This window comes from Aptenodytes forsteri, unplaced genomic scaffold (genome assembly GCF_000699145.1).
Source record: "Aptenodytes forsteri isolate BGI_AS27 unplaced genomic scaffold, ASM69914v1 Scaffold289, whole genome shotgun sequence".
Lineage (NCBI taxonomy): Eukaryota > Metazoa > Chordata > Aves > Sphenisciformes > Spheniscidae > Aptenodytes > Aptenodytes forsteri.
The window spans coordinates 2,353,991-2,367,045 of NW_008795025.1; the positions used below are offsets into that span (position 1 = coordinate 2,353,991).

General features: G+C 58.1%; 1 protein-coding gene across 1 annotated transcript; it reads left to right on the plus strand.

Moving 5' to 3' along the window:
• Positions 1-6,961: 6,961 nt before the first annotated feature.
• Positions 6,962-12,647, plus strand: BRINP2 (BMP/retinoic acid inducible neural specific 2). The gene is made up of 7 exons (XM_009275863.1): positions 6,962-7,257; positions 9,053-9,243; positions 9,414-9,604; positions 9,998-10,103; positions 10,463-10,699; positions 10,911-11,133; positions 11,485-12,647. The coding sequence occupies exons 1-7, from the start codon at positions 6,962-6,964 to the stop codon at positions 12,599-12,601; spliced, it is 2,361 nt and encodes a 786-aa protein (XP_009274138.1). The 3' UTR covers positions 12,602-12,647.
• The last annotated feature ends 408 nt before the right edge of the window (positions 12,648-13,055 follow it).

The window sequence follows — 13,055 nt, forward strand, 5'->3', positions numbered from 1 at the left end:
CCCCGGTGAGAACGGGGGTAGAGGAAGGCAACGAGCCCTTCGCGGGCGGGAGCCACCCCGGTGCCTGAGTGCGGGGTCCAGCAGGTCCGGGGGGCTGCGACCGGCCCGCTGCAACCGGGTGCTGGCAAGCTGCCGGGGTAAACAAGATGCCCGGGAGGCAGGAAACCTGCTGCTGCTTGTGCACCGAGAGGCATGCCAGTGTGAGATGCCCTGGGACTGCAGGGACTGGGGGAGATGCCCCCTGAAATGCTCAAACATACTTTACTGTTGGGCATGTATAAATCAACAGGAGAGGTCTCCTCTCCCCCGTGCTGCAACGCAGGGCCCTGCTGCCACCGGCTCTCTGGCCGGAGCACCGGGCCGAGGCGAGGAGCGGGTGACCTGTCAGAAGATGTTTGCTCATATCCAATGCTGCGTGTGGTTACCAACGTGGTGCTGGTGACAGCAGCCTCCGGCAGCTCTGGGAGAGGGGGTCCCCAGCTGCAAGGTTCAATTCCCTTTACTAAACACTTTTTTTTTTTCAGTAGGAAACAAAACTCTGGATCTTTAAAGCATCAGGCTTGAGAGCATCAGCTCTTGGCACAGTAATGTCCACCCTGTCCTGCCCCTTCTTAGGGAGACCTGCATACAGCTGCCCTCCAAGGCTGCCCTGGAGCAGGGCTGGCGGGTACCAGGGCTGCCCCCCGCTGTGGTCCCGGGGCTGGGCAGGGTGAGCCTGGGTGCTGCGGGGCCGGGTGGGACCTGCCGGCAGATGTCAGTGTCCCCTCTCTGTCAGCAGCCAGGAGGGTCCGTACCAGCCCCGGAGATGTTGCAAGGAGCCCCCCGCACTTTTTCCAAGTGGAGCTGGCTTTGGTGGGGGTTCAGTGACAGTTTTGAGACCTGGGGAGCAGCGGAGTGCTGGGAAGGAGGGTGGCCCCACTCTGGCACCCCGAATCTCCTCCTGGTTCTCTGCCCAGCACGAGCCACCCACTGCCTTATTTAACCTCTGCCACTAACGCTGAGCTACCGCCGTGCATCACTGCCCACCCGTGACACTTGCCACCTGTGTGAAGGCAAGGGAGGGATGGGAGGGAGTGGTCCTTACCTTGCACTGCCTACAGCTCCTGCATGAGGCTGGTACTTGGCTTGCTCTGACAGTGGGGTCCACTGGGGCGGAAGGAGCTGCCCTCTCCAGGGAGGGGGCTGCGGGATGCTCTTCCCCAGCTCTCATGTGCAGGGATGCTCTTCCCCGGCCCCAGAGACCCGTGTGCAGGGATGCTTCAGGCTGAGAGCTCAGTGCAAGGCAGGGGAAGCCAGTGCTGCTGCTCCATGCTGGGGGGAATTGTATTTTGCACATTGCTCTTTTAAGAGGCTTTCTGCCTGTGGGTGTGAAAGTCTCGGATGAGCAAAGCCAGAGGGCAGAACACACGGCACTGGTGCGACACAGTGCACGCAGCTGCTATCTCCCCTGATGGCAGCCCAGGCTTCATCTCATTTGATGTCTTATGCAAATCCTTAGCTCCCCGAGTCCTGGGATTTTCTGCTATTTTCCTTTACCCTCATCTTCAAGTGTCTTGCTCTTAAGGATGTGAAGACAAGCTAATAAAAGGAACCCAAGTCATCAAGTCTTGCAGGTTTTTAAACCAGTCTCATGAGCTGGGGCACGGGGGGTGAGGGCAGTAACTTAAAGTCACTTAGCAATAGCGACTGAACGGGCTATGGAGGGTGGTTTGTAGGAGCCTAGCGAGAATCGGTTCACAGCCACCATTGTGATCTTTAACATTGCTGCTCGGGCAGGGATGGAAGGCTATGAGGTAGCTGTCCCCATGCTTGCTGCCCAGAGCCATGTCTCTGCAGGCTGGGTGCCAGGCAGCTGACAGCACCCCACTGTGCCCGCTTTGCCAGTGATTACCATGCTGCTGTCACTCTGGCTGTGCCTGGCTCACTCTCTTAATTACCCTGGCAGATCAATGAGGCCCCAGCACTTCCTTGGGAGCATGCAGACGCGAGCCTGGCAGCACGATGCACCACGCTGAGAGCTGCTCATTGCAAACCACGACAGAGCGGGGGGGGCAGACAAGACAGTGGCGCAGGCAGGGCTGGGCACAAGGGAGCTGTGTTCCACGAAGCCCCAAGCGAGGTTGGTGGCTCTGGAGCAAGGGGCTGAGCATCCTGCAGGATTGAGCCCTTTGGGGTTGTCTGTCGCAGTGGGTGCAAGCAGCAGAGCAAGAGGTGCCCTGGGCGCCTGGGTGAATTCACATAGGTGCAGCTCAGCTGAATCAATCCACTTCAGAAACCAAACTGCACTTAGCCTCTGCCCAGACTCTTTTAAGTGGCCTTAATTTGATAAAGCTTTCCCACGTTTAATGAGAAGGTGACTCAGTCACTAAGTTTGAAGTTCATTCCCACTAAAAGGCATCTGCAGGGAGCTCAAGACCCATCCCCATCGCTCCCTGCTCCTGCACAGATGTGCATTTGCTCCCACCGTGCCCCAGGGACCAGCCCTCTGTGGCTGGGCACATTCCACCACACCTGCCACCAACAGGTATCGCTCTGCCTGGCGCAGACATCGTGTGCTGCTTTTGCTCCAGGCTTTGGCTCAGCATTTACAAGGGGTAGTGCCAGAGTCTGTCCGGAGTCCTGTGCTTCCCCACGGCACCCAGCAAATACCACCGCAGCCCCTCCCCAGCGCATACTTTGCAGTTTTTGTATCTCTAGATCAGCTCCTGCAGCATGAAAGGGCAGAAATCAATGTTAATGTCCCTGACAATTAGCTAATGTCTTAATTATTGAACTCAGCCTGATTAGTGGTAGAGCATGTGGCTCCGGAGATGCCGTCGGCATGGAAGCAAGCAGGACCTTAGCATAACTCTGCAGGATGTTGCTGCTGTCACCATCAGCTCCAAGGGCAGTAGAGAAAGGCTTTTGCAGCTCACCAGAGCTGCTCGCCGGACACGCGAGCATCCCCATCCACACCTCACACCATCCTGCCTCGGTCTCTCAAGCCATTTTGGATGAAGGCTCCCACTGCAGAAGCAATCCCGTTGCCATCTCAAGCCTAAGGGTGGGAAGGCACCTCTAGAAATTGCAACAAGCTATTTTTAAGATGCAGCTTGTGACAAGTGACAGTCTGGGCCATGCATCGGCTGTCACTGGAGGGACACCACAGTGTTCTGCTGCAGGCAACAGGGACACGGAGGGCTGCAACAAGATTAGAAGGACTTGGCCAGGAAGGAGGATGTGGTCCTGGGAAGGTTTGCCAAGAATATTTGCATTGGCACTCTTCTTTCTTTGGTTTAAAGTTTTTATAGAAGGGGGAAGGGGGGAAAAAAGTTAACAAGCTGGAAGTTTGCCAACTTTTGTGATGCAAAACCTAAATCAAAAAGAAAGAAAAAAGGAGTAGTCAGATGCTTCTCATCAAATCTTCATTCTTTTGGATCAAGGAAAAGCGATTAGAAAGTTATTTCCAGCTCTAGTAGTAAGGTCAAGGGGGTTACTCATTTCCAAAGAGCTTTGCTCTCCCCGGCATCCCAGCAGGATGCTGGTGTGAGCAGGCAGAGGTGCACCCCAATAAGCATTGCCCCCAATCCTGCAGAGCAGCGGCAGCAGCCCCCCAGCAAAACCAGAGCCCACACACACAGAGCTATATGGACTAAGGACTATATGGAGCTATAGCAATTTCTGCATGTACTTATTTTATATAACCCCTGATCGATACGAGCAAATAAATTAGCCCAGCTAACGATGGTACAAGAAAGCTGCTCCTTGGGGATAAGCTTGCCACGTAACTCAGTGCAGCCCCAGTGCAGGCTCTCCTGCCCACGGTGGCTTGCCTGTTCCTGCTTGACTCGGGACTTCAAGTTTCTGTTGGCAAGGATGCTCGTGTGCGTCAGCACCCGTCCCCAAGCAAGAGCTTGGCTCAGAGGTGTCAGCAACCATGGTGTAAATAAGAGGCAGGTGTAAATAAGAGCTCATTTAGCAAGGCTGGAAAGTTTGCTGCTTTAAGGGACTCTGCACACCAGGTGGGGACCTTTGCTGGATTTGTACCAGCCAAGCGCTGGAAATACCCAATTCTGACTATTTTTGCTGCTCTGCAGTAAAACATGAGATGGCCACAAGGAAACATCCCATGCTCAGCCTTGAATCTCAGAACAAGCTCCCCAGGGAAGGCAGCAAAGCAGGTTGAAATGGTTTCTAGGTAGTCCGGGGACTGCAGCCCAAGGGAAGAGGTGCCCCAAGGTGGCTCCATCCCTAATACCTGTCCCCACGATGGTCACCCAGAGGAGGTTTGCTGCCTTGAGCTGCAGTGCTGGAACGGGAGGTGGGAGAGGGGGTTTGGAGGGGAAGGACAGCACTGGGAGCCCCTCTCAGGGAAGGCTCATGGCAGTGCCCCGTGTGGTGGTGGCAGCAGCAGCAAGGGATTGGTCAGTGCTGGTGGGAAGCTGTTAGCACCCAGGATGGTTTGCTGGAAGAGACAGTGCTCTGTGTGGTCCCCCCAAAAAAAATCCCCTCCGTGCTTTCAAATCAAAGGAAGGATGCTTCCAGGTCCTCCTGATTTACACCAAGAAAGCCTTGGGGAGGGCAGCAGGATGACCGGTGTGAGACCGTCCATACCAGTCTGTGGTGGTGTGAAGTGGCGATGGATGAGGCCAGTCTCCCACGGTGCTCATGGAAAAGCATCCCCTTGGCTGTACAGACCCAGGCAGAGGGAGAGGGGACCAGCCAGGGAGCAGCCCCTGCCCCCCAGCCCAGCCACACCTCAGCTGGGGTGGTCAGGAGCCACCTAAAAGCTATAGACAATGACAGAGGCTAAGGAGATTGGCAGTGCCAAGCCCATTTGTGGTGCAACAGGCAAGCTATCTAGCACGCCAGCTATTTAAGCAAGGTGTTTTGCTGGCACAGCCATATTTAATGCTACAAGCAGAGTGTTTCCATGAGCAGGGTTTAGAGAAATGCTGCTCAAAGGAGTGCTCTCACCTCAGGAGCGCTGCTTTCCTCCCTGTCACAGAGGGCTTAGCCTGTGGTCAGCATCTAAACCATCCATAGGATTTGCTGCCAGGCCCTGGCTCCCACCATGCCCTCCTGGGCACGGCAGCTTGTCCCAGCTCCCTGGGTCACCCCGTACAGCACAGCAACAGGATTCACAGTCTGCAGGGCAGCAGGGGGCCGGGAGGGTTTAATCCTGACCCTCGAGTGCTCCTTTGGTCACCAGGCCACCTCAATTTTAATTGCATCTGTGGATATTGCTGGGGAGGAGAGCAAGGCGCTTGCCTGCTTCGGACAGCCACAGCATCCCGCCTGCTTGCTTCCCCCTGGCCCAGCTTTGGTTGCAGGCAGGGAAGCAGGCAGGGAGGATTTCAGAGCAGCCGAAGTGCCTCAGCTGCTCAGCCATCACCCACACGTGGCAGCGCACGAGCAGCTCCATGAGCAGCTGGCATTGGGTCCTGCCATGTTTTGGGCTGGGGGGGATGCCCCCTCCAACCCTCAAGGTGTGGAGCAAGGAAACCAGCCTGACATTGCTAGTCCCAAAACCCCTGCCCACCCTGGCACAGGGCCCTGTTTGTTTGGGCCAGGATTTGGCCATGTCTTGGCCATGGGGGACACCACATGCCAGGAGCAGGAGGCAATGACCAAGGCATTATGCAGCTGTCTGCAAGGCTGAGAGAAACCAGGGTGATTTGTGGAAAAACAGTGGGGGGGACGACAGAAAAACCCCTGCCTGCTACTTCTGCCTGCCCCACTTGCCCAGCACCCCCAATCTGGTGATGCGAAAGTCTCAGCTTTTGTTTAAAATTAACAGGGCCCCGGCTTCGAGGGCTGAGCGAGAAGCTGAGAAAGCATAATCAAAGCACACCCTTAAGGGTTTAAAAATAGAAGAGAGGGAGAAAAAAAAATTTTAAAAATAATAATACATGTTAAAGCGTGATGATTCATACAGCAAAGCCCTGTTTGGGAGAGCGCGGGGCTGGTGTGTGCTCGGCAGGGCTGAGCATTTGGGTGCCAGGCCCCCGCTGGCCACCTTCCCAGAATAAAAATCACCTCCCCTGGAGGCACTGCAGTGATGGGGACCCTATTTTTAGGCAAACAGCTCTTGCTGCCCAGCAGGACACCTCATCTTGCCCTGGCTCTGCTGGACCTTGCAGCTCTCCATCTCCCACCTTCACTTGCAAATTCAGGCTGTGGCCCCGGGGCTGCTGCTCCCAGCAAAGCTCCCTCTGTGCTCCCACACATACTGCCACACTGGGCTATAACAGCAGAAAGGTCTTGGCTTGAGATAAATGCCGATTGCATTCAAAACACCACCACAGTCAGCCCAGCCAGCCTTGGGGTGGACCTCCATCCATCCATCCATCCATCTCTCAGCCACTGGCAGGATGCAAATGAAAGTCTAACGCCGACCACACACAGCTCAACCTATGCCTAGAAAAGCTCTTTTTTTCCAGTTCCCTATGCTTATTATTTTTTAGCCCCCCTAAAACAAGCTGCACATGCTCATGACGGGCATCCCCAAAGTGCAGGGCGCAGAGGCAACCCACCGTCTCCATTGCACGGGCACCCCGTAGTGGCAAGCTTGGCTCACCAGGCTGCTGCACGGCAGAGAAAAACATAAAGAAAAAGCCAGAAATTTCTCAAACAGATACTAGCCAGGTTTTCATTTAACTTCAGCAGCAGCCAGCACCTCTAACCCATAAACTCTTACCACCTGCAGCACGGCCAGTCTGTGCCCGACACATGGCTCTCCCCAGAGCATGGCTTTTCCTTCATCAGCATCCCAGCAGCCCCTCCAAAGCAAACCTTGCTTTCCCTTAGCTTGTGGTTGCACCTGTTTTATACCCATGCCAAACTGGCCCCACCTGGTACCTTGCCCTGTGCCGCCAGCCTCATGGGCTCCCTGCTTTGCGCGGTGCCGTTGCAGGGCAGGGCTGTCCCGGAGGATCGCCGTGGGGTGAGAGAATGAAGAATCCAGCCAGGCGGCAGCAGGATGGGGCGGCAGGACCTCCCACGTGCTGACGGGCCCCCACCGATGCTCCCGTGGCCACTGGCCCTCCTGGCCCTGAGCGCGTGCTGCCGCTGGGGGGTAGCCAGTGAGGTGGGTGGCACGGTGCCCCAGCAGCATGCCGCTGCTGCGACCCCCTCCTCCTCCTCCTCCTCTTCCGCCAGCCGGGCACCCCTCGACTGGCTCCTCACTGACCGGGGACCCTTCTACCGAGCCCAGGAGTACGTGGACTTCATGGAGCGCTACCGGCAGGGTTTCACCACCAGGTACAGGATCTACAGGTGAGAGGCAGCACTGGGGACCAGCCCTTCGGTGGACACCCCGGGAGGGAGTTGTGGTGTGGGGGGCTGTGGGGGGCACAGCGGGGTGGAGTCGGACCCGCTTTAATCTGCATGAGCAGACCCCTGCATGCGGGAGGAGGCTGCCCATTGGGAGAGATGGCGGGTGGGTATATGTGAGATGCTGCTTTCCCAAGGAATATAACAGCAGCCCCCCAACATGCTCACGGCATGGTCAGGATGGGCCCTGGGCCAGATTTGCCCTAGGCCGGGAGCGACCCCCCAGCATTTGCCTGGTGCTGCCACCCCACAGACCGCAGCAATGGGATGCTACATGTGTGGGGGCTGTTGCTGGAGGGGGTTTCTTGCTGGTGGAGAACTAGGCTCGGCAGCGGTGGGGTCCACTGACCAGCAAAGGGCCACCCCATGACAACCAGCATGGGAAACCCACTCTACTGCCTCCAGGCACTAATTGGGGCTGTTGCCTCCTGCTAACGAGCTCTTTTCCCTTCCTCTCCTCTCTGGTGCCAAGCTCCGGGGGTTTCCAGCAGCAGAGCAAAGCCCAGCCACTGCCTCCTGAGGGAGATGATGTGGGTGCTGGAACGGCAGCCTTGTTATGCAGCCCGGCACCCCCAGAGAGCTCCTCTCCCCCCTTGCCCCCTTCCTACGCACTGATGCTGCCATGCCAAGGGACCTGCGTCCTCCTGGGATGCTGCTGGTGACGGTGGTGAGATGGGAAGGAGCAGCCAGAGGGATGGCAGCAGGCTTGCACCTCCTCCAAGGCGGAGAACCCGCTAGCAGCCATGGGGCCTCGCTTTGCCAGTGGGATGGGGGGACCTGGTGCAGGGCTTTTGGCCCCCCAGCCCCACGCACCCCGGCACCCAGGGAGTGTGCGTGCAAGGGGAGAGGCAGCATCCCCCCTCCCTCACCTCCAGCTCTGCTCCTGGCCCCAACACCCCACTTTCTGGGCCCAAAAATCACACTGGGAGGCAACCCAGCACCCACCAAGCCTCTCAGCTGCTTTGCACCCATTCACCCCTCCATTCACCCCTCCATTCACCCCTCCCTCCTCCTCTCCCTCCTTTCCCAACCAGTCCTAATTAAACTGTCTGAAAGCCACCGCCTGGTTTTAATTAGAGCAAAATGCCAAAGATTAGGCTGAAACTGGCTGCTGGTTGTTTATGGGGCCGTTGGTAATTGGAGGCGGCAGCAGGCTGGCGGCTCCTCCCCAGGGCTGGGCGATGCCGGGGGGGCCAGGGGGGCAATGGGGGGGCACATTCACAGCCTCCAGGGCTACGAGGGGACCCACCACCAACCCCACCGCATCCCAATGCCTCCAGCTTCCTACAAAACGCTGCCAATATTTAAAACCATGAAACCCCCAGATACTGGATTTTCACCCAGATCTGTAGGCATGGGGATGGAGGATGGATGAGGCCCATCCAGCCCAGCGGGCTGGAAAAGGCTCTGGCCCTGCCCTGGGCTGTGATTAATGCCTGCCGGAGGTGCCTGATTAATCAATGTCAGGCATCTCCGCTGCTTGTAGCTTGTTATCGCCATCGATGGCTTAGGGAGGGATGCTTTTGTACTGGCTGGATCTATAGCTGGTGAGCGCACGCAGCAGGTCCTTCACCTCCGCCGTGGTGATGGGGAGGTCAGGATGGTCCCAACCAGAGTTTTTCCACCTACTGATCCCCTGCCCCAAGGTGGAAATTGGGGACAGCGGAGGGGACAGTGTGCATGTGGCATTGCTGGACTGGCTTTCAACCCTCTCCCCACCGCTGCTCTCCTCCTGCAGAGAGTTTGCTCGCTGGAAGGTGAATAATTTGGCCTTGGAGAGGAAAGACTTCTTCAGCCTGCCGCTTCCCCTGGCCCCCGAATTCATCCGCAACATCCGTCTGCTGGGACGCCGGCCCAGCCCCCAGCAGATTACTGACAGCCTCATCAAAAAGTATGGGACCCACTTCTTGCTCGCCGCCACACTGGGAGGTGAGTGCTGGCGTGTGCTCGCTCCCCACTCACTCCCTGCTTGCTTCTCTTGCACAAGGCAGCATGCAAAGGAGGGAGGGTGGGAAAATAAGCACTGCAGGAGAAGTACGACCAAGAAGGGGAATGGGGGGAGCCCAGCAGCCCCCAGAAAGTGTTGCGTGTCCCCCTAGGAGAGGAGTCCCTGACCATTTTTGTGGACAAGCGCAAGCTGAGCCGGAGGGCAGAGCCCGCCGGGGGGGCCGGGAACAGCTCGGGGGTCTCACTGGAGACCCTGCACCAGCTGGCAGCCTCCTACTTCATTGACCGGGAGAGCACACTGCGCCGGCTCCACCACATCCAGATTGCCACGGCTGCCATCAAGGTACGCGAGGGTGCAAGGGAGAGGGCAGCGCGGGGAGACAGCGGCCCTGGGCCTCACCAGTGGCCCCTCAAAGCTGGCCAAGACCCTAAAGCAGCATCACACCCCAGGGAGGGGAGATGGAGGGGGAGAGCAGGCAAAGTTAGCACATCCGTGTTATTTATGGGAAATTGGGCACGCTAATGAAGGCACATTTTTCAGCGGGCTGCAGGCAGGGCTGCCGCCTGTCAACAAGCCAATTAGCAGGCAATTAGTTCTCCTCTCCAAGCATTGCCTTGCTACAGGGAGTGGGGCACAGCAAGCCTGGCCAGGGGTTATTTGCAGCACTTTTGGCAGGATGGCACACGCCCTGGGTCCCCTTCTGCGTCCCTGACCACCTGCGGGTCCCCCCCTTAGGTGACCGAAACACGGACAGGGCCACTTGGCTGCAGCAACTACGACAACCTGGACTCGGTGAGCTCCGTCCTGGTGCAGAGCCCCGAGAACAAAGTGCAGCTCCAAGGTAGGACCAGGCTGGTGGGAACGTGGTGACGGATGAGTGCCACTGTGGGATGCTCGTAGGCACGCAGGGGGCCACAGGGGAGGATGCTGGCTCGAGATGCTGCTTTTAATTTAAGGGCTGGGGAGGAGAGGGGGATGAAAATAATCAAAGCTGGGCAGGATGAGGTTGTTGCTCGTCTGCCAAGAGGAGCCGAGATCGATGTAGAGCCCAGACAAGCGGCTCCACAGCAAATTGATATGAAAATCACGCGAGGGTGGGAGCCTGGGGAGGGGAAAGGCTCACTCCCTCCTCGCCCAGGCGATGTTTTCAAGGGACTCTGGGCGTGCCCTGATGCTCTCGGGGCTGCCTCCTGCTCTCAGGGCTGCAGACGGTGCTCCCCTCCTACCTGCGGGAGCGGTTCGTGGCGGCCGCCCTCAGCTACATCGCCTGCAGCTCGACCGGGGAGCTGGTGTGCCACCGGAGTGACTGCCACTGCCAGTGCCAGCCCACCTTCCCCCGCTGCAACTGCCCTGAGGCCGACATCCAGGCACTGGAGAGCAGCCTGGCCCAGCTCCGGCGAGCCTGGGAGAGCCACCACGGCCAGTTTGAGGAGTCAGGTGAGGCTGGGGAGACCCCACCAAGCATCCCCCTCCCTGCAACCCCTCCTCTGGGAGCAGCCCAGGCTGGGCAGTGGGCCTCCAGGGCAGGATCCAGGGTGGTCATCTCACCATGAAGACCTGAGAGCCCAGTTGGAGGGAGGTTGGCTCCAGCCCTACCTTCACCGCTCGCCCTGCTGGGTCTGCTGACGCCATCTCTCTTCCCCTGCAGAGGAGTTTCAGGCCCTGGTGAAGAGGCTCCCCGGGGACCATTTCCTGAACAGGACGGCCATCTCCCACTTCTGGGCCATGGACCTGGATGTCCAGCATCGCTACCAGCAGCTGGGCACCAGCCTGAAGCTGCTCTCCAGGAAAACCCACCGACTCATCCGGAGGCTCTTCAACCTCAGCAAACGCTGCCACCGGCAACCTCGCTTCAAACTGCCGAAGGAGAGGTAGGGTGCCACAGCATCCCTGTCCCATGCTGGGGACACTGCTCAGAGCCCTGAGGGGGGCTCAGACCCACGGCCCACCTCCCTGTGGCTGGGACTGGAGGAGCTCCCGCCTTGCTGGAGGGATGCCCAGGGGTGAGCAGGCAGCGGGGACAGCCGTGCCACTCTGGGATGTTGCCTTGAGAGGTCGGGTCCAAGCCTGGAGGTGGAAAATGGGGCTCAGTTCATGTGGGGCCACCAGCGGTGCAGAAAAATGAATGCAAGGTGGGCAGCTCTTCCATCCCTAGGGAAAGTTGGTCACAGCCATAAAGATGCCACGTAAGCATCTCTCCTCCTGCGTCTCTTCTCCACCAGGTCCCTCCCTTACTGGTGGAGCCGTGCGCAGTCGCTCCTGTACTGCAGTGAGACCACCATGCCTGGGACCTTTCTGGAAGAAAGCCACAGCTGCACGTGTCCCTCCGACCAGCCCTCCTGCCAGGGGTCCATACCGTGTGCCTTGGGCGAGGGGCCAGCCTGCGCCACCTGTGCCGAGGACAACAGCACCCGCTGCGGGACCTGCAACCACGGCTACATGCTTACCCAGGGCTTCTGCCGCCCCGAGGTGGCCGACTCGCTGGAGCACTACCTGGGGCTGGAGACGGACCTGCAGGACTTGGAGCTCAAGTACCTCCTGCAGAAACGGGACAGCCGCATTGAGGTGCATTCCATCTTCATCAGCAATGACATGCGCCTTGGGAGCTGGTTCGACCCCTCCTGGAGGAAACGCATGCTCTTGACCCTGAAGAGCAACAAGTACAAGCCCGGGCTGGTTCACGTGATGTTGGCCCTCTCCCTGCAGATCTGCCTCACCAAGAATAGCACACTGGAGCCTGTCATGGCCATCTACGTCAACCCCTTTGGGGGAAGCCACTCAGAGAGCTGGTTCATGCCCGTCAACGAGGGCAGCTTCCCAGACTGGGAAAGGACTAATGTAGATGCCTCTGCCCAGTGCCAAAACTGGACGCTCACCTTGGGCAACAAGTGGAAGACCTTCTTTGAAACGGTCCATGTCTACTTGCGGAGCCGCATCAAGTCTCTGGACGACAGCTCCAATGAGACGATCTACTACGAACCCTTGGAGATGGCAGATCCTTCGAAGAACCTGGGCTACATGAAAATCAACAGCTTGCAAGTCTTCGGCTACAGCCTGCCCTTTGAACCAGATGCTATTCGTGACCTGATCCTTCAGCTGGACTACCCCTATACCCAGGGCTCCCAGGACTCAGCCATGCTCCAGCTATTGGAGATCAGGGACCGGGTGAACAGGTTGTCACCCCCTGGCAAAACCCGCCTTGACCTCTTCACTTGCTTGCTGCGCCACAGGCTCAAGTTGGCCAACAATGAGGTGGCAAGGATCCAGTCCTCCTTGAGGGCCTTCAATGCCAAGCTGCCCAATGCAGTCGAGCAGGAGACGGGCAAACTGTGCAGTTAACGGCTGGGGCTGCTCAGATGTTGGAGCAAGGGGGCCAGGAGAAAGGACTCCCTGGGGGTACAGGGGGAAAAAACAAGCCTAAAAAATTAAATCAAGGCCTTACCTTAGTGCCAACCGCGTGCTTCCATGGTAAACCCAGCAACCGGCCAAAGAGACGCAGGGCTTGAGCAGATGGAGGACACCGGCAGGACTATGGAGGAGGGGTGGCTCATGCAGCGCAGACCGCCTCCAAGCGCGGAGACGATGCCAGCACGGCTGCCCTGCAGCACTGCTTTTGCTCAAGTGTCGGTGGCTGGGGGGATACAGCTTGGCCAGAAGCAGCTGCTGGCCCCACTGGAGCAGATGCTCAACCCACCATGAGGATCCTCCAGCAGCAGTCTCCTCAGCACCCCAACTTTTGTAGTCTTTTTAAGAGAGGTTTCTACCAGCGCCTTCGCTTCTACGTCCCCTGTGA